The following is a 21,421-nucleotide window of genomic DNA, read 5'->3' as shown; positions in this document are numbered from 1 at the left end:
ATTTTGCCTTCTCTCTTTCAAACTGCAGACTGAACTCTACCATATTATGATCGCTGCTTCCTAAGTGTTCTCTTACTTTAAGATTTTTTATAAAGTCTGGTTCATTACATAGCACTAGGTCCACAATAGCCTGCTCCCTTGTGGGCTCCATGACAAGCTGTTCCAAAAAGCCATCCTGTAAGCATTCCATGAATTCCTGTAAGCATTCCCTTTCTTTGGATCCACTGGCAACATTATTTACCCAGTCCACCTGCATATCAAAGTCTCCCATGATCACCGTGACCTTGCCTTTCTGACATGCCTTCTCTATTTCCCGGTACATGTTGCGCCCCTGGTCCTGACCACTGTTAGGAGGTCTGTACATAACTCCCACTATGGTTTTTTTGCCTTTGTGGTTCCTCAATTCCACCCACACAGACTCCACATCATCCAACAAATGCTGTGTTGTTTTGTCAAAAAACATTTCTAAAATTTATGTCGATTGTATGTAGCTGTACTTGTCACTATGTTCAAACGTTGAGTTTAGTCAGCCACAGCCTTCCCAAATTAACAAATCCAGGTTGATTGTTCTTAATAAATACTTTTCCAAATATTCCATATGGTGAAATATTTTTGAATAAATATCAGTTGCTTTCTGGTTTTACTGATGGAATGACTTTCATCTTCAAATAGCTAGCTGCAGCAAGAGTTAATCCATAGTAATGACTATGCATAGTAAGTACAAGAATAATACTATGGCTGTTTGAACATAAAGCATAGAACAGAATTAAAAAGTCACAAAACACCATGTTATAGTTCAACAGCTTTATTTGGAAGTACAAGCTTTCGGAGCACTGCTCCTTCATCTGGTAGATAGTGGAGTAGGATCATAGGACACCGAATTTATAGCAAAAGATCATAGTGTCATACAACTAATGCGCTATATGGAACAAACCTAGATTGCTGTTAAGTCTTTCATCTTTTAGAATGGGTTGCAGGTTTATATTCATTAATATGTAAATCCTGGAACATATTAATGAATTGAAGGTTTGTTCAATATACCGCATCAGTTGTATAACACTATGATCTTTTGCTATAAATTCCGTGTCCTATGGTCCTGCTCAACGTGCTACCTGATGAAGGAGCAGTCCTCTGAAAGCTTGTACTTCCAAATAAACCTGTTGGACCATAATCTGGTGTTTGTATGATTTTTAACTTTTGTCCACCCTAGTCCAACACCAGTACCTCCACAACATAACATAGAACACACAGTACAGGCCCTTCAGACCTTGATGTTATGCCACCCTTTTATCCTACTCTAAGATCAATCTAACACACATACCCTTGGTTTTAATTTCATCCATGTGCCTATTGAAGAATCGCTTAAATGTCGCTAATGTATCTGACTCTACCACCACCAGTAGCAGTGCATTCCATGCACCTACCACACTGTGTAAAGAAACGACCTCTGACATCTCCCCTAAACCTTCCTCCAGTCACCTTCGAATTATGCCCCCTCGTGATAACCATTTCTGCCCTGGGAAAAAGTCTCTGGCTATTCACTCTATCTATGCTTCTCTTCATTTTGTGCACCTCTGTCAAGTCGCCTCTCACCCTTCGTCGCTTCAATGATAAATTTCTCTCAACCAATTTCTTAGTTCTCTCAACCTTTTCTTTGTAAGACATGCCCTCCAGTCCAGGTAGCATGCTGGTAACTCTCCTCTGGCCCCTATCTAAAGCTTCCACACCTTTCCTATAATGAGGCGACCAGAACTGAACACAATTTTCCATGTGTGGTTTAACCAGGGCTCTATAGAGCTACAGCATAACTTTGCAGCTCTTAAACTCAGTCCTCCTGCTAATGAAAGCCAGCACACCATTCGCTATCTTAACAACCCTATCAACTTGGGTGGCAACTTTGAGGGAATCTGTGGACATGGACCCCAAGATCCCTCTGTTCCTCCGCACTGCCAAGAATCCTACCTTTAACCCTGTTATCTGCATTCAAATTTGACCTTCCAAAATGAATCACCTTGCACTTTATTTCCAGGTTGAACTCCATCTGCCACTTATCAGCCCACTTCTGTGTCCTATCAATGTCCCATTGCAACCTATAACAACCCTCCACACCATTCACCACTGCACCAATCTTCGTGTCATTGGCAAACTTAATAATCCATCCTTCGACCACGTCATCCAAGTCATTTATAAAAATCACAAAGAGCAGAGGTCCCAGAACCGATCCCTGCGGAACACCAATGGCCATTGAGCTCCAGGCTGAATACTTTCCGTCAACCACCACCCTCTGTCTTCTATGGCCAGCCAATTCTGTTCCCAGACAACCAGGTTTCCCTGTATCCATGCTTCCTTACTTGCTGAATGTGCCTATCTTGGACGACCTTATCAAGCGCCTTGTTAAAATCCATGTACATCACTTTAATATATTTTTGCATTAATTTATTTTTTCAATCCTCATCAGTGCTTGAAGTTAACATATATATGTTGATAAGAACAATGTCCATCTCTTCTCATTATTATTTCAATTATAAGCTTGTGAGAAGATTGAATTAGGGATTTCAAGAGCAGAATACTGTCTTTTAAATATTGTAACTAGATCATAATTAATTTTTCTCCAAAAATCTGTTTCAAGTTTGCTTATGTGTTGAGTCAGTTACAACTGATCAGAGTTATTAGTGTTTTTAAAAGTGGAATTTTTAAAAGTATGGTGCATTGTCCACAGAACGCACAAAGCTGCAAGCCTGCGCTGTGGAACAAATATTTTCCTGTGTTTTAGTTGTAAATGCATGTGCAATTCAAATGCAATATTCTGACTAATTTATCTTTATCTTTAGGGTTATGTAGTTTGCCCCTCTGAGAAAAGATTCCTCTTACTCTTCACTTTTCTAAAGAAGAATCGCAAGAAGAAAATCATGGTTTTTTTCTCTACATGCTTGTCTGTGAAGTATCACTATGAGCTTTTCAACTACATTGATCTACCTGTTCTGGCAATTCATGTGAGTAAAAAGGAAAAGCTTGTCAATCTTTTCTGCTCTTCGTTTCTGCTGGGATATGGTTCCATGCGTAACTTTTTTGTTGCTGATATCCAGTCCAACTGGTCATCATTCACGTTCGAACCAAGGTGATGAGTGTAGGGCAGATTATTCAAAACCATGAGAGAAATGTCAGTGAGCTTGAACCTGGTCTGCTTAGCTACAGTGATAGCATAGTTATCAAATAGTGATCAAGAGTGGACACTAGCCAATTTTCTCCTCTCTCTCTCTCTCCTCCATAGGCATTTAAAGATACTTGTGATAATGCTCATGCTGCCACTAGGATTTAATAATTTATTGTAGAGGAGGCACTGGCCTTGAGTTTCCTTTTATTCTGTGCAATTAAGCAAACACAGGCTGAAACACCAGATTGGATTATTCAACTGTATGGATAGCATAGAACATGATTGTTGCATTTTGAATTGAACACCCCTGGTATGGGAATTGAATAATTTAAATTCTCTCTTGGTAGCATTGATTAATTTCTAGCTGAGTATAATTAAACATGGTTATGTTCTTGAGCTATCTATTGATTGATTGTACTGTTGGGTACAGTGTTTTGATTGGTTTCAAGAGGCAAATATCAATCAATTTTGAACCTTTACTTTTCCTGATATGTATTAATGATATAAATGTTGGTGTGCAGAAGACCATTTCCAAATTTGCATCATGAGATGTGTGAATGATGCTGGAAGGTGAGAGTTTATTACTCTGTTGTGCTCCTGATAAGGAGTTACTGGGTTTTAAATAGCAATTGGGTAATGTTGTAGCATGAGTCTGGAGTGAGTGATTAGTGAGAGTAAAGGGTGCACTTTTTCCCTGCAATAGCCCTCACTTGTGAAATGTATTCCATATCCATAATATGCCCCAGGTGTGTTGCAAAATCTAATTGTCAGCCAGGCCTATAGGAGCTCCCTTGCACAGATGTTGAAGATAGTTTTCAAAGTGGTATGCTTAAGTTTTCACATGCTGTGTCTGCTGTTTTTGCCTAGTCTCCATTTGGGCCTGTCAGAGATGCTGAAAATGTCAGCACTTTTACAATGGTTTTTATCAAAATTGTGTTGGCTTGGGAAAGAAATTCCCATTGGTTCATGTAGATGTTGCAATTCTTTGAAAAGGGTTTTGAAAACATCCTTGATGCATTACTTTGCCCTCCTGTTAACTACTGCTGTATAGAAGCTCATGTTCGAGAGCTTGTTTTGGGAAAGTCTACTGGCAAGGGTACTGATGTGGCCTACACTACATGGCCAACTGACCTGTAACCAGTACCTTGATACTGGAATGTTGGCCTGAGAGAAGGCACAGATAGTAAAGCACCAATTCTGCAATTGTATTTGACGGAATTTGTGGATACATGGCTGGTGACATTTTTCTGGGGTTTTGAAGTCTCTGTGGTACATTGTCCATATCTACAAGGAGGGCATGTAACGACTTGACATTGCTGCCAGGTCTTGAGGTTTTTGTCGTGAAACACATTATTTCTCAGATGGCTGATGCCTTCCTGAGCAGCAGTGTCAAGTTTTACTGTCCCTGTCTCCCCTCGCTGAACGGAGGTTCTCAACGTGTGAAAACTGATCTACGATGTACATTGGCTTGCTAAGGATTTTAATCTTTATAGTAGAGCATACTGTTTCATGGAGGGAACAAGCTGGAAGAGGACCCTTGTCTTCCACATATTTAGCCTGAGCCCATTCACTCATATGCCTGAGTGAAGGCATTGATGGTATTTAAAGCTTGGTACCTGAATGTGTGTACTTACGAGTGCTGACCTTGGCCCTGGTCTGAAGGAGATATCAGTTGAACAGTTTTCTAGTTGTCTAGTGGGACAATTAATGGATTACAGGCAAATGTGGTGAGAAAGATAAAAATTTGATCAGATTAAATTGCCGACAGTATGGAAACAGGCCCTTCGGCCCAACAAGTCCATACCGACTCTCCGAAGAGTAATGTACCGTGACCCATTCCCCATATTTACCCCTGACTATGGGAATTTAGCATGACCAATTCATCTAATTTGCACATCATTGGATCGTGGGTGGAAACCGGAGCACCCAGAGGAAACCCATGCAGACACTGGGAGAATGTGCAAACTCCACACAGACAGTCACCCAAGACAGGAATTGAACCCGGGTCCCTGGCGCTGTGAGGCAACAGTGCTAACCACTGAGCCGCCATGCCACCCCCTGATGTGAGGTTCCAGCTTTGTTTTACCCCAGTTTGCAATTGTGTTTGATCTATAATGGATCAGTTGGTGAAAATCGTGGATTGCATGTCATACAGCAAGCAGAAGATAGCAGCAGTTTCTCCAGTCAGCCAAATTTAAGGATGCTCTGTAATCCCTCCCAGTTGGCAGAGTCAAGGCCTTTGTGCGATCCAAAAAGGCGAGGTATCAAGATAGCTGCTGCATATTTGATGTAAAGATCATATCCACTGTGACTAATAGCTGGAATCCACACTGTGAATCTGGGAGCAGGTTTTAGCCACAAGGAGGGAGCAACTTGCAATTTTTGCACTGTAATCACCTCCTTTCTCAAGGTGATCACAGTGATAGTGTCTCAGAGATTCCCATGCAAACTCAGATGAGGGAGATGATGTCATGTATTCCTGCCAAGAGTGCTTCACCATTGTATTTTAGTATTTCATTGGGGTTCCATCTGTGGTGGTGGCCTTGTTGGTTCTCAACTGTGGATGTCTCCACTTCAGGCTAAGGTGGCATTCAGCTGGTTGGATTTAGCATCCTGTGGTGTAATGTCAAGGGCATTTGCATCAATGACTGCATTTCAGTTGTGAAGACAATTGAACGCCACTTCCTACAAGCGCTAACTATCTTTTCGTCGTTAAGAATCACTCTGTTCTCAGTTGGATGTATAGGGACTGAAACACATTAACCACTTAATCCTAGGAGCCCACTGTTTTCCTTGTTTGTGGATAAGTGTTGAAGTGCATTCCATATTGATCAGCAAATGTTCACTGGGATGAAGGCTAAGAAGATAGCCAATCAGATATTCCTGCCTCATCAGTGCTATTTTTAATTCCTGATGTCACATTTCAAACTCTGGGCCTGAAGATCTCCTTTACCACTGCTGGTATAATTAGCTCCGTCCATCCTGTCTCCATACAGGTTTTTACTTTGAAGCTGCTCTTCCTTTTCAGGCTGTTTTGATAATACACCTTTCTGTGTTGTTTCTCAAGCTTTGGCTTGAAGTAATAAATCTTGGCTTCTCTCTTCTGAAATACAGTGCTGCATCTACTTTGAAGTACAGTTTCTATAAAACACTCAGTGTCTGCCTGGATTATGGGTTCAAATTATGTATATATTAATGATTACTGAAAAGAATTGTACAATTTGATCTACAAAATACTTGTAATGTCTAAATGCAAATCACTTCCCTTAATCGTTTCTCTGAATTGTCTTTGTTCAAAGGGAAAGCAAAAGCAAACAAAACGTACATCCACCTTCTTCCAGTTCTGTAATGCAACTAGTGGAATACTGCTGTGTACAGATGTCGCTGCCAGAGGGCTGGATATTCCTGAAGTAGACTGGATTGTACAGTATGATCCCCCAGATGATCCAAAGGTAGGTATAATATCACTTTAAAGTGAGCATTAATGTAAAAATACTAATTCTGAAGTTTGTTACCAGTTTTCTCTCCAGTGTATTCATAGATCAAACAGATTTAAGCCCATTGATTTGCTTAAGCGTAAAGTACACTTAAGTGGATCTGAATGTTTCAATTAACATTTCTTGTAGGATATCTTGTTTGCCGTGGAAGTGGCCTGATTTCTTTGTTAAAGGCAACATGCTTAACTTTCAACAGAGTTACGAATTAACAAGGCTTTGGAGTGACATTTAAGCTAGGTGTGGCCTTTTGAATTTCCCAGTTAGAGATTAGAGAACTGGTTTTAATGAGAATTCAATAACTTGGTGATCATTTATTTCCAAATTATCTATCAAACTGTATTCATTGCAAGCCCTTGAAAGTATTTATGCTGTACTTCTATCAAAATGAAATGTAAGTTCATTATGTACAATCTTTTCATTATCCTACCAGGAATATATCCACCGTGTGGGCAGAACTGCAAGAGGAATTAATGCACAAGGGAATGCATTACTTATTCTGAGAATGGAAGAACTGGGTTTCCTTCGTTATCTCAAACATGCCAGGGTAATTATTTTTTCACAGGCATTGAGAATTATTTCAAAGTTCAATTAACTAGTTAAAAACGTTGATGTGAATTGAGTAATTCCTAACTTTTGCTTTGGTTTTGGAATTTTTTTAATAAAACTGAATACAATTTAAGAATTCTCTGCTCATAATGGATAATTTCTAAATTCTTTCATGATAATGTCAAATTGCTCCTAATGAGCCAGTCACAGATGGAATTGCATTATCTTTTTTGGAAAAATTTAAACTCTGACTCTGACTTGAATACAAGTTCCCTAAACTTGTAATATCTGGTTTCATTTTGCTAGTTGCTGTCTCTGGTTTGATAGTGATAAAGTAAATTGTGGGAATAGGTGCAATCATAGAAACTTGAAAATTTTTATAGTTTTGCATTAATAATTGTTGTTGGAGATTTGTCTAAAACTAATTGGTTTTGTAATAGAAGGAAAGCTTATACACTTTTGGCATTGCAAAGCACGAAGTAACCAATAATGTACTATTGAAGTTTAATTCCAGTTTTAATGTGGAGATTAACTATAGGCTCATCATAATGCATATGTTGTAGATATTGAGTTTAGGGTGTAGGTTTGCTCGCTGAGCTGTAGATCTGATATCCAGACATTTCATTACCTGGCTAGGTAACATTATCAGTGGCGACGTTCATGTGAAGCGAAGCTGTTGTCTCCTGCTTTCTATTTATACCTTTCTCCTGGATAGGGTTCCTGGGGTTGTTGAAGGTGAAGTGGGTGGTGAGGCACAGGTCCACTAGCTTCATGATGTTTTTGTTGGTAATGTGATTGGTGGTTGGGGTGTGTGTGATGGTCTCTTCTAAAAGTTGGTTGTTCCGGGTAGCTGGTGTTCCGGGTAGAGAGACTATGGGTCTGAGGGGAGCTCCTGGTTTATGGGTTTTTGGAACCAACTTAGAGACTGGCCAAAGAACTACACGCAAGACTGAAATACCTAGTAGAAGAGTCGCAGCACTCCATCCACTCCACCCAGAAATTCCTAAAAATCATCAAAAACACCAAAATAGAGGAAGATGAAACAATGATCTCATTCGACGTAACAGCACTGTTCACCTCCATCAACATCAACCTGGCAAAGGAAACACTTTTAGAAGAGACCATCACACACACCCCAACCACCATCAATCACATTACCAACGAAAACATCATGAAGCTAGTGGACCTGTGCCTCACCACCCACTTCACTTTCAACAACATAATCTACAAACAAACCAACGGCACACCCATGGGATCTCCGCTATCAGGATTCATAGCAGAAGCGGTAATGCAAAGACTAGAACAAACAGCCCTACCAATCATCAAACCAAAAATCTGGGTCCGCGACGTAGATGACACCTTTGTCATCACAAAACGAAACAAGATAGAAGAGACATTTAACATTATCAATGACACCCTCACAGGCATAAAGTTCACCAAGGAGGAAGAAACCGACAACAAACTCACATTCCTGGACATCACAGTCGAAAGAAAGGACAATGGAGAACTACAAACCTGCGTATACAGAAAACTGACAAACACTGACTAAATACTTAACTACACCAGCAACCATCCCAACACACACAAATGAATCTGTATCAGAACACTATTCCAACAAGCCACCACACACTGCAGCACAGACGAACTTCGGAAAACAGGAGAACCACCTATACAACGTATTCAAGAAGAACGGATACTCAAAAAAAAAAAACAGTCCGTAGATTCCTCAGGAACAAACCACGACATGCAGACCAAACACAGCCAGAAACCCTAACCACCTTATCATACATCCAAGTCATCTCAGAAATGACAGCCAGACTACTAAGACCCCTCGGAATCCTAGTAGCACACAAACCCACCAACACTCTCAAACAAAAACTAACAAACTTAAAAGACCCAATACAGCCCATGGACAAAACCAACGTCATCTACAAAATTCCATGCAAGGACTGCCACAAACACTACGTAGGACAAACAGGAAGAAAGTTAGCCACCAGAATACACGAACACCAGCTAGCCACAAAAAGACATGACCCTCTCTCCCTCGTAGCCCTACACACAGATGAAAAAAACTACCACTTCGACTGGGACAACACATCTATCCTAGGACAGGTTCAGCAAAGACATGCCAGAGAATTCCTAGGGGCCTGGCACTCCAACCACAACGCCATAAACAAATGCACAGATCTAGATACCATTTATCAACCCCTCAGAAAACGAACAGGAAATGACATCACCACAAATCCCAGGAACCCCATCCAGGAGAAAGATATAAATAGAAAGCAGGAGACAACAGCTTCGCTTCACTTGAAGTCGCCACTGATGATGTTACCTAGCCAGGTAATGAAACGTCTGGATATCAAACCTACAGCTCAGTGAGCAAACCTCAACCTAAGCTACAAACATTGCATATTTTTGAGTTATCTTCTGATTTGCTGGCGCAATATATAATCACATCTCCTGGTCAGACACAGGCGTTTGCAATCACTTGAGCCTGATTGAATTGGAAATGATTGAAGTTTTCACTTTATTTGAAGTCTTATTAATGTCAATGCTAAATTTTATTTTGATAGGTACCATTGAATGAATTTGAGTTTTCTTGGAGCAAGATTGCAAATATACAAGTTCAGGTAAAATTGCATGTCTACATTATAACAGTGATTTAAAGTATTTTTCGGAACAAATCTTTGGATTCAAAAATGAGGTTCGCTGGTTTCTCTGGGAACTTGCCAATTCCATGCATACAATGAAGCTACCGTGCAAAGTGATGAAATTTATATTTTAGGCCTTGAATTGGATTTGTTTAAAATCCCATGATATTAAAAGCTAGGACTGAGTCAGAAAAAGATGTTTCAAAAGGAAAACCTCAGTGCAACGGTGAATTTGGGAATGGTTTAGTCGCATGACTGGTTGGCAATCCTGCAATGCAATGCAATAGCTCTGGAGGCAAATACGAATGACATCAATTCTGGAGCAATTGTGTGCTTTTGAAAATATAATTTGTTCAGGAATCCTTTCTGGGATGTATGTTGTTTTTGTGGCAAATACTGAAGCAACAACTTGCAGTAATATACAAGAGTTTCTGGAGAGGAATAGTTATCAAATAGCTGCTGCATCGACTTCGGCAGCTGATTACAGAATGGTATTTAGTGGGATCTGACTGCGGGTGTGCCTCAGGAACTATGTGGATGAGAAAAACATTATAATAGAAATCGAACATTGCGACATGTAATTGATCAGCAGCTATCTTCAGCCATTTGTAAACTGCAGTGTTAATAACATTGCCTAACAACATTAGTTTCCCCATTTGCTGCAAAGTTTAGTTGCTCTTATTTAAAACTCTGTAGGGCATAATCACCTTTTATAGAACCATACCGCAAAGTAGAATACTCGATCACTGTGTTTACTTGAATAAAACACACAATTGTCTGTTTTCTCTCCAAGGCATATTTTAATTTCTGTTTAATACTGCAAATGGATTTATCTTGTGTGTTCACTCTGGCCACTGAACACCAACCAGCAATTGTGTCCACTATTCATTCTCATCTGTACGCATTAAACATGGGGACAATCATTTTAGGTTCACTTTATCATCCTTTCAGTTAAACAGAAATCGAGTGATGAGAAAAGTTTGCACTCAGTGTTTTTCACTCTCCTTCCCGGCCCTCTGGTTACATCTATGTTAGAAGTGTCTTTCCGAAAGCTATATAATGAATCATGATCTTTTCAATTTGTAAACCTCAGAAATCAGGTATTACAGTTGTTGATCTCAGATTCCTGGTGATTGAAACTAATGTAAAAGGAAAGACTCAATCTAAATATGTTTTTGTTCTTATTTCAGCTTGAAAAGTTAGTTGAACAAAATTATTACTTGCACAGATCAGCACAGGAAGCGTACAAGTCTTACATCCGTGCCTATGCTTCTCATTCTCTCAAAGACATATACAATGTCAGCACCCTGGATCTGCCCAAAGTAGCTCTTTCATTTGGCTTTAAAGTGCCACCATTTGTTGATCTTAGTATCCTTTTAAAAGTGGTTTCCTTTATTTATTTCTAGATTGAAGTAGGTTATATATAATCATATTGACAGCCTTCAAAATAAATTGCTCTGTTTTTTTTCTAATCATTTCTTTGACCATCCTGATTTAAGCAGTGTAGATGGAAGCCATTTCAAGTGAAAGCATTTTCTTTGAAACAAGATTTGTGTATGTATGTATGTATAAGAAAATGGTTAAGGTGCCATTGTGGTGTTTCTTGTAGTTTGAAATCTAATTTTGGTAATAAGCATAAAGTGAAGGGGTGCTTTGAGACGCTAATGAATGTTGGTATCTAAATCAGTTTGTCCCAAAGTTGTCATTTCATTTAAAATGAAATTAGATGGTTTAATTTAATTAGATGGTTGATTTTCCTTTCAAGTAATGCAAAGTAAATTGGAATACTGTTCCAAAATGGCAAGCTCTTAAATACTGTAGCGCATTTTGTACTTAAATGTTGACCCAAGAACAGTTAAAACAGAATTTCTAATTGGCAAGGAGCGTAAATGTTTATCGTGACCATAATTGTTTTTTTTTTTTAAAAATCATCCATTTAGTTGTTGATTTTATGTAACTCTAAATTTGTATCCTCTTCCTGCTCTGCCCCCCTTGTTCTCCCAATAGTTATTTTACTGTTTGCAGCCTTGGGCTTGGGTATTTGTTAGTGAATCAAGCCTATTCTTACCAGCAATTTATAGAGTTACATAATGACTACAGTACAGAAAAAGGTTGTGTACAGGGTTCTGTTGGCATTTATGCTCCGCATAAGGTTTCTTTCTTTGCCTGGATGTCTAGCCCTATTATAATACCCTATTTCCTTTTGGTCAATCCAAATGTGGCTTCCTTTTAAGTGTGTCCACAATATTCACTTCCGCTACTCCTAGTGGGATTAATTGATATGAATATACATTTAAGCGAAGCTGCTTGTCGGTTGAAAGGATTGGAGTACGTAGCCATTTTGCCACCTTGTCCAAAAACATTAAGCCACTCAAACCAAATCTTTACCTTATGTATACTCTGCTCTTGTCTTTTCCTTATGGCTATTTTTTAATAGTTATTTAGATCCCATCTCAGATTTTTTAAACTGATAAAAATGTATATTTTTTCACATTCATGCAATTTATATTTTAATGATTTGGAACAATAAACAAAATGACTGTTTGAGAGTTGATCTGGCCATTGTTCTGAAAAAGGACAAGGGAAGATAATAACATGTCAAATGGAAGTTAAACCATGTCTCTCCAGCCTATTTAACTTTTTTAATTTTTGTTAGACATGTTTAAAGGTGTTTCATGTCTGAATTTTGTTATTAGTTTGCAAATGGTACTCAGTGTATTTCTTCCTAATCATTTCAGCTATAATTTGAACTTTTTCTTCCGGACGTAGTTTTTCCTTAACCAGAATTCTCTAGATATAAATGCATGCAGAGGGACGAAACTGAAGAAGAGAGGTGGTGGAGGTGGATTTGGGTACCAGAAGGCCAAAAATGTCCATAAAGCAAAGATCTTCAAGCAAGTTGGCAGGAGTAAACCAGACAAGAGGCAGTTTTCTCGTTGAATAGCTCAAACGCAACTGCAGTTTTATTTATCCTTTTTTTAAAGCCAGAGCATTGGGATTTTCTTCTACAATAAATGCCTCTGATTAAGCAGCATTGGCAACTTCAGACAGTACTGATTTAAAGCAGTCAGTAACTGATTCAGTCACACTTCTACACATGTAAAACTATTGTCTTTACACACGATCTTTTATAGAATTTGCTACTTAAACGCATTTAGTTTGAATATAAAACCCTGATTTATAAATCAATCTGTAAATTGTGACAATGTTAGAGTACATTGCTGAATCCTTAATATTACTCATAGCATTTCCCATTGAACTGATTTTTTTATTTTAAGATAATTAGCAGGACCAGGGATATTGATAGTTTTGTTGAATATATAGTCTAGAAATGAAAAAATGTTCACTTTTGCTGACTATAATAAACCATTCCATGTTTAGCTAATCTACACAAAGGTCAGTCCAATGCCATCCAAAGGAAGAAAAGCCAGAAGGAGCATAACGTGTTCAGTGCTCTACGAGTTCAAGCTGACTATAAAGCTTTGTTGATTAGTAGTCCCTTTTTTAATGTCATTTACAAATGTACATTTATCTTTTCCATAGTTGGTATTCTAAATCCATTTTTCGGGAGGCATTTTGCTGTGTTATTTGCATCACTTTCAAAATAGCATAGGTTTTATTTTAAGCATCTAGTCTTAACCTCAGCTACTCTTAGACCATAAGCATACAGGAACAGAAGTTAGTCATTTAACCCTTTCAGTCAGTTCTATCATTCAATAAGATCATGCCTCATCTGATTGTGGTCTCAGTTCTACTTTCCTATCTACACCCTATAACCATCAATTCTCTTTTCCTATGTTTATACTAAAGCCATAATAAATTCTTAATGTCGCAAGTTCATCCCAACCGCACAACTGTTTACATTATTTCCAATGAGAATTGCTCTCGGGCCATATGTTCGTTGTTTATACTGAATTGTGTACAGTTATAAACAACTTTACTGGTTTTGTTAATACAAAGGAAGACGACTAACCAGTGCCATGGACTGATTTTTGTTACTTTTTTTTGCATAGTGCTTTTGTTGATACGTTTAATGATATCATTACACTCATTTCATGTGGTGACTGTACTATATTTTATTGTTGTTTTGTTAGGAGAAATAAATCCTAGTAGACAGCAAATAAAAACACTCAATCCAGGACCTGACATAGACATGCTATACATTTACTATAAGGTTAAACTTTTAATAGGAAGTTGTGCTGAAAATTGTACAATCAAGGTTGAGTAAGTTCACAGTAGGAATGCAAGCCTATTAATGCTAGACGACAAGTGACTTTGAGCGACTTTAAATGCCATTCTACTCACGCCATATTTCCAGCAATGTTCATCGAGTTTATGTGCAGACCTTAGTACTGATGGCAACAGCTATCCTAGTGGCAATGGGAGGTAGTAGTGAGATTTTTGCAACTATATTTAATTCAAATTTCAGGTATTTCATTGTTTTAAGTTTTCATGCTCAGTGTTGTCTTTCAGAAAATATGCGGCCATGAGAAAATGATTTACCAACCAAAACTTAGTTAACAAACATTTGAATTACTGCTCAAGTTCTTGTCCACGAGCATGCTTAGAGTTAGTCTTAGGAATTAAGCTCAAAAACGATATTCGGTCAGTAAAAAGATTTTTGAACATTTGGATATAACTGAAAAAGCCTAGAATTTTTAGCATCAGAAGCTATCATGTTATTTCCATTATTATTAATGAAAAAATACAAGAAATATAAAGCAATAAATTCTCACTTTGAATGTACCTACTTAATAAATTCCTGTTGTACGATCTTGCCAGAAATGGGAAAGATGTCATTGACCCAATTCAGCTCTTTCTGGCCAGTTATGGTGCCTTTTTCTACTTATAGTGGCATCTCCCAGGAATTAGTGTTCTCCTGCTATATTGTGATGCTAAAAGGTCATTCTTCATTGGTTCCATGGGAGGGCCTCCTTTTTGAGTAGTCTTTGATTCATAGACAGGTTCCCTGTGGGAACTACACAAGCTTCCTTGAACACAGTCATGAGAGCCTGACTGATTCCAGCATCCTTCTGTACCTATTGACCTGAGCTTGAACATGTTAGTTACCTGTGCAGCCTCATCCATTAGATGCAACTACAACAGTGGCCTGTGCTGACCACAAAATCTCTCCCAACCTATGTTCAACTCCAGTTGCAAGACCTTGGCAGTCATCTTAAAATGCAGTGTACAGCCTTTCATTTTTGGAAAGCTTCATAACCTCCCAATACTTTTTGGGATCTCTAAATCTTGAACACAAGTGCATTAAAATATGAAAGAAAATGACCAGTTTAATCACTTTAAATGTTCCAGTTGATGCATCTAAAAAAAGTCTTTGGACCTCAAACTAACAAATCTATATTTTTTTTGGATGGGTAGCTGATCAACTATTAATCCAACCATATATCTTCTGCCGTTGTTCTTCGAAATATTGCCAGGGTTGGAGGATCTGAGCTACAGGGAGAGGCTGAACCGGCTGAGTCTGTTTTCTCTGGAGCGTCGGAGGCTGAGGGATGACCTTATAGAGGTTTACAAAATTGAGTGGCATGGATAGGATAAATAGGCAAGGTCTTTTCCCTGGGGTTGTTGAGTCCAGAACTAGAGGACATAGTTTTAAGTTGAGAGGGGAAAGATATATAAAAGAGACCTACAGGGCAACTTCACACAGAGGGAGGTACGTGTATGGAATGAGCTGCCAGAGGATGTGGTGTAGGCTGGTACAATTGCAACATTTAAGTGGCATTTGGATGGATGTATGAATAGGAAGGGTTTGGAGGGATATGGACCGGGTGCTGGCAGGTGGGACAAGATTGGGTTGGGATATCTGGCATGGACAGGTTGGACCAAAGGGTCTGTTTCCATGCTGTACATCTCTATGGTCATGGGTTTGGAAGCTACTGCCTGAGGACCTTTTAGTGAATTTCTGTGGTTTATCTTTATAAATGGAATGCACTGCTGCTACTGAGTGTTGGTGGTGGAGTGAGTGGATGTGGGACAAACAAGTGGGTTGCTCTGTCCTGGATGATTTCTTGAATGTTATTGGAGCTGCACTCATCCAGGTATGTAAAGTGCATTTCATCATACTTCTGACTTGTGCCTTGTAATTGGTGGATAGACTTTGTGGAATTAGGAAGTGAGTTTCTTGTCTATCTGACTTGCTGTTTTAGCCACTATTTTTATGGTGAGTTCAGTTGAGTTTCTGGCCAATGATAACCCTCAGGATGTTGATTGTGGGAAATTCCGTGATGTTATTGTCAAGAGGCAATGGTTAGATTGTATCTTACTGGAGATGGTCACTGCCTGGCATGTGGTAGTGGAAATATGACTTGCCTCTTGTCCAGGTCTTGTTGCATGTGAACATAGACTGCTTCATTATTTGAGAAGTTACAAATGGTGCTGAATATTGTGCAATCATCAGTAAATATCCCTACTTCTGACCTGATGGTGGAAGCTGAAATGGCTGGGCCTAGGACACTGTCTTGAAGAACTCCTACTGAGATGCCCTTACACTTAGATGACTGAACTCCCAACAACTGCAACTGTCTGCTTATGTTGTTTGGCATGTGAGTAGCCCATTTGGTAGTTTCACCAGTTAACACCTCATTTTTCATATGGTCCTGGCATGCCCTTATACACTCAGTGTTGAACCAGGGTTAATCCTCAGGCTTGATGGTAAGATATACTGGGCCATGAGGTTGAAAATGGTGCAGGTGTACAATTCTGCTATTGATAGCCAAGTATATCATGGATGCCCAGTCTTGAGTTGCCAGATCTGTTCAAGGTCTGTCCCATTTAGCACAATGATACTGCCACATAACACAATGGAAGGTATTCTTACTGTGACAGCAAGACTTATCTTTCTGATACTGTCATGGACAGATTCATCTGCAACCAACAGATTGGTAAGGACGAGGTCAAGTATTTTTCTACAATGTTGGTTCCTTGATTTGCTGCAGACTGAGTCTAATTGTCCTTTTGGACCCAACCAGCTTGATCAGTAGTGTTGCACTGAAATCCTCCACTCGGAGTACATTTTGTGCTCTTGCCATTTTCAGTGCTTCCTCTAGGTATTGTTCAACATGGAGGAATGCTGATTATTCAACTGAGGGAGTATGGTATGTGGTAATCAGCAGGACCTTTCCTTACCCAAGCTTAACCTGAAACCATGAGACCTGGTAATTCTTTCTTGACTGAATACTACTGTGCTGCCATCTCTGCTAGTGGGGCAGGACATATCCAGGGGTGGTGATGGTAACATCTGGAATGTTGTAAGGTGTGATTCTGAATTTGTGACTGTGAAGCTGCTGCTTGACTTGTCAGAGACCGCTCTCCCAATTTTGGCAGTAGTTCCAAGATATTATTAGTACTGTGGAATTTGCAGGGTCAACAGAGCTGTTTGTGCCATTCAGCTCTAGTGCTTGGGTTAATACTAAGTGATTTGTCCAGTTTTGTTTACTTGTTGAGACTTCATAATGATTGATGCCTCTGCCTGGCTTGGTAATACACAGCAGAGGACAGTTGAGTCAACTGCATTGCTATTTGTCTAGTGTCACATATAGACTGTTACAATATATGACATATCTGACTCAGCAAAAACCTGTGTGCTATCCACAAGGGCCAGGTCAGAAGTATGATCACTCTCCATTTGCTTGGATCAGTGTATTTCCAATGAGAGACAGCTGTATCCAGGACAAAGCAGCCTATTTGCATAGTACTGCATCTCCACTGTAGCAACAGTGTGTGCCATCTATAAAATGCAATGTCAAAATTCACCAAACCTCCTGACAAAGTAACTTCTAAACCTATAAGCAGTATCATCTAGAAGGACAAGGGCGGCAGATACATAGGGAACCACTATGTGCATTTGCATCTCCAATCATTCACCGTTCTGCATTGGAAATATATTGTTGCTGGATCAGAATCCTTGAATTTCCTCCTTAACAATATTCTGACTCCACACCAAATGAACAGATGCAGTTCAAGAAACCACCTTCTTTTCAAGTGCATTTAAGGATGGGCAGTAAATACTAGTACAGCTAGAGAAGCCCACATCAGTTGAAGAATGCCCAAAGCCAGTTTGATTTATTTGTCACCGTGAAGATAGATTACCTCATGCAGGCCTTTGTAACTGGACTATCTAGACTTAACTCATGCTAGAAAGGGCTTGTACTTGTGGAGCATACTCTGAACCCTCTAAGCTCTTCAAGGCTGCCCAGTTCTTTTCATTATGTCAGCAAAGACAGCAGCTGAATTGCATATAGCCAGATCCTGCAAATGGCCATGAGAAACGATCAAATATTATAATTTGGTGTATTGCTGAAGAAATAAATATTGAGTCTATTAAATGATTTACAAGAATGTCGTCAGGATTGGAGGATTTGAGCTCTAAGGAGAGGCTGGGATATTTTTTTCTTGAGTGTTGGAGGCTGAGGGGATGAACTTCAAGGTTTATAAAATCGCGAGGGGCATGGATAGAGTGAATAATCAAGGTCTTCCCCAGGGTAGGGAGTCCAAAACTAGAGGGCATAGGTTTAAGTTGAGAGGGGTAAGATTTAAAAGGGACCTGAGGAGTAACCTTTTCACATTGAGGCTGGTGCCTATATGGTGGGCAGAGGTTCAACATTTAAAAGGCATCCGGATGGGTACATGATTATGAAGAGTTTAGACAGATATGAGTGACATGCTGGCATGTGGCACTAGATCAGTTTAAGATAGCTGTTCAGTATGGATGAGTTGGACTGAAAAGTCTGTGTCTGTGCTTTACAAATCTATGACTCACTGTGGACAAATAGAGCAATGCATCTACATGACTGGATAACTTATTACCAAGAATGCAACATCTTGTTTAAGTTAAGCAATATATGACACATCAAATAACTAAGAATTCTTTCAAAAATTTTCTAATCTTCTTTAAAATGAATGAAAGATGACACAGCATAAACTTTGAGGTTAAACTAGCAAGTAGCATAAAAACAAACAGTAACAACTTCTTTAAATATATAAAAAGGAAGACCAAAATGAATATTGGCCCCTTAGCAAATATCAATGGGTAATAATACTGGGAAATCTGGAAATGGTAGAGGAGTTGAGTAAATACTTAATATCAGTCATTGCTGTAGGAGATGCCCATAGCATTCCGAAAGTACTAAATAATCAAAGGTTGAGCTTTGAAGGAAATAAATACAATAACTATTACCAGAAGAAAATGCTAGGAAAAGTAATAAGGCCAATAAGTCCCTGGATGTGGTGGATTGAATCCTAAGATATTAAAGGAAATAGCTGTAGAGATATTGGATGCACTGGAATTAGTCTGCCAAAAACATATAGTTTCTGGAAAAGTCTTGATGGGCTTGGAAAACTGCCAGTTAGCACCTTTAATCAATATGGAAGGGAAACAATATTGGTAGTTATAAGCCAGTTAGTTTAACATCTGTCATTGATAAAATGTCAGAGTCTATAAAGAGAACCAGTAGGTGAAATTTACATTTCTAAAAGGCATTCAATAAGATGTTACATATGGTGCCACTTAATAAGAGCCATTCCATTATCCCAATTTCTCTGTATCCGTTGCATTTGTTCTGATGATGTAACATTTGACTAGGGTGCATTTGATATATGGTCCTCATTCCTCATCTGAGGAATCACATCCTGCCCAATTCCCATTGTGATGACAAGGCCTTCAGTGGTGTCCAGCCCATTTGCAACATTTCTGCCCTCCCCTTCTCCTCCCTCTCAGATTGATATGGTTCGTCTTATCCTCACTTTCCACCCCAACAGTTACCTCCAAAGAGTCATCTTTCAATGCCTCCAGCAGGATAAAATACATTTTTCCTTCCTCTCCTCTGTAATTATTCCATAAGGTGAAGGTACCGGTGTTGGGCTGGGTTGGACAAGGTCAAACATCATATGACACCAGATTATAGTCCAATGGGTTTATTTGAAAGCATTAGCTTTTGGAGTACTGCTCTCATGGACACACTCTCTCTCTCAGATGCATATACTCCACCACACACACACACACTCTCTCAAACTTACACACCCAGTATCTCTCAAACACACGTACACTCAGATGCATAGACTCCCTCATACTCCCACACGCTCTCAAATATGCACACACATACCCACACACTCTCTCTCCCCCTCTCTTACTTGCACATGCACGCACATGCATGTACGTATAAGTCTGTGGGGTGCATTTGTATTTGCAAATGCATTCTATTTTGTTCAAAAAGCACACAATTTGAAGACAGCCAGTCAATGTGGCATTTTATAAACTCGTACTTTGAAAATAAAAGTCACAGTCAGACTCCAAACAAGATTAGATCAGATTAGATTACTTAATGTGGAAACAGGCCCTTCGGCCCAACAAGTCCACACCGACCCATTCCCCTACATTTACCCCTTCATCTAACACTCACCTAAAATACATTGTCTGATCAGAGGTGTCACCATAAGTTGTCTCAGGCCAGTGCCGTGAAGGAAATTCTGGGATTGGCACATTAAACAATTGAAACCTGCATTCTAACTGATCAAAGATTTAAGAGCAATTTATGTGTAATCAATTTATTTGCATGAGTTGTATGACCCTTTGATCTTTTCCTTATAAATTCTGTGTCTAAGATCTTCCTTTCTCACTAACCCCTAATGAAGGAGCAGTGTTCCAAACATTAGTGTTTCAAATAAATCCATTGGACTATAACCTGGTGTTGTGTGATTTTTACAATCATTCAGTAAAGACTTCACCCGCAGTGCCATCTGCAGAAAATAAAGAACATGAAAGCATAGGAAGGGTTAAAGCGTGAAGACCACTGGCAATGTGTGATCTGTGGAAGGCAGGATGGGATAAGAATAGTGGAATGCTCTTACACCATTTAGCAGAGTAAGATTAAGGCTGAAAGGTCACTATGGCGAGATGAAATAGCACAAGTAATAAAGCAAGTTTCTCTGTTAAGTGTTATGATAGGATTGGGATCATAAATATGTGGGACATGACATTAAATATCTAATTAATAGTAGAGTCAGCTTGAGACAGGAGGCTATTGTAATAGATGGTATAGCTAAATATCTCTCATGACAGGTTAGTCTGGAATAGAAAATCACTGTAGCAGAGTTAGCAATAAATATCTAACCGTGACATTAGAATAACATTAAGTAGAATGTACAACTAAGTAGAAAATGGGAACTAACATCACTGGTTTATTGTGTAGCTAGAGTGAGGTACTTTGATTAATGTAGTTGGACATAGAGTCATAGAGATGTACAGCATGGAAACAGACCCTTCAGTCCACGCCGACCAGATATCCCAACCCAATCTCGTCCCACCTGCCCGCACACGGCCCATATCCCTCCAAACCCTTCCAATTCATATACCCATCCAAATGCCTCTTAAATGTTGCAATTGTTCTAGCCCACACCACATCCTCTGGCAGCTCATTCCATACACATACCACCCTCTGCGTGAAAAAGTTGCTCCTTAGGTCTCTTTTATATCTTTCCTCTCTCACGCTAAACCTGTGCCCTCTAGTTCTGGACTCCCCAACCCCAGGGAAAAGACTTTGCCTATTTATCCTATC

At 39.2% G+C, this 21,421-nt stretch overlaps 1 protein-coding gene across 2 annotated transcripts in view; it reads left to right on the top strand.

The window, feature by feature from the left end:
• The window catches only part of ddx18 (DEAD (Asp-Glu-Ala-Asp) box polypeptide 18), a 40,022-nt gene extending 26,105 nt beyond the window's left edge, over nt 1-13,917 (top strand). For both annotated transcript variants that reach the window (XM_043694008.1, XM_043694009.1), the window contains exons 9-14: nt 2,832-2,993; nt 6,454-6,606; nt 7,082-7,195; nt 9,771-9,827; nt 11,039-11,216; nt 12,643-13,917. In XM_043694008.1, coding sequence (XP_043549943.1) covers nt 2,832-2,993; nt 6,454-6,606; nt 7,082-7,195; nt 9,771-9,827; nt 11,039-11,216; nt 12,643-12,788 — 810 coding nt within the window. In that variant the 3' untranslated portion in view covers nt 12,789-13,917. The remainder of the gene's footprint in view (nt 1-2,831; nt 2,994-6,453; nt 6,607-7,081; nt 7,196-9,770; nt 9,828-11,038; nt 11,217-12,642) is intronic.
• The last annotated feature ends 7,504 nt before the right edge of the window (nt 13,918-21,421 follow it).

This window comes from Chiloscyllium plagiosum, chromosome 7 (assembly GCF_004010195.1).
Source record: "Chiloscyllium plagiosum isolate BGI_BamShark_2017 chromosome 7, ASM401019v2, whole genome shotgun sequence".
NCBI classification, from domain to species: Eukaryota; Metazoa; Chordata; class Chondrichthyes; order Orectolobiformes; family Hemiscylliidae; genus Chiloscyllium; species Chiloscyllium plagiosum.
Note: the sequence above shows the minus strand (reverse complement) of the source record. Positions and strands in the feature narration are given on the sequence as shown.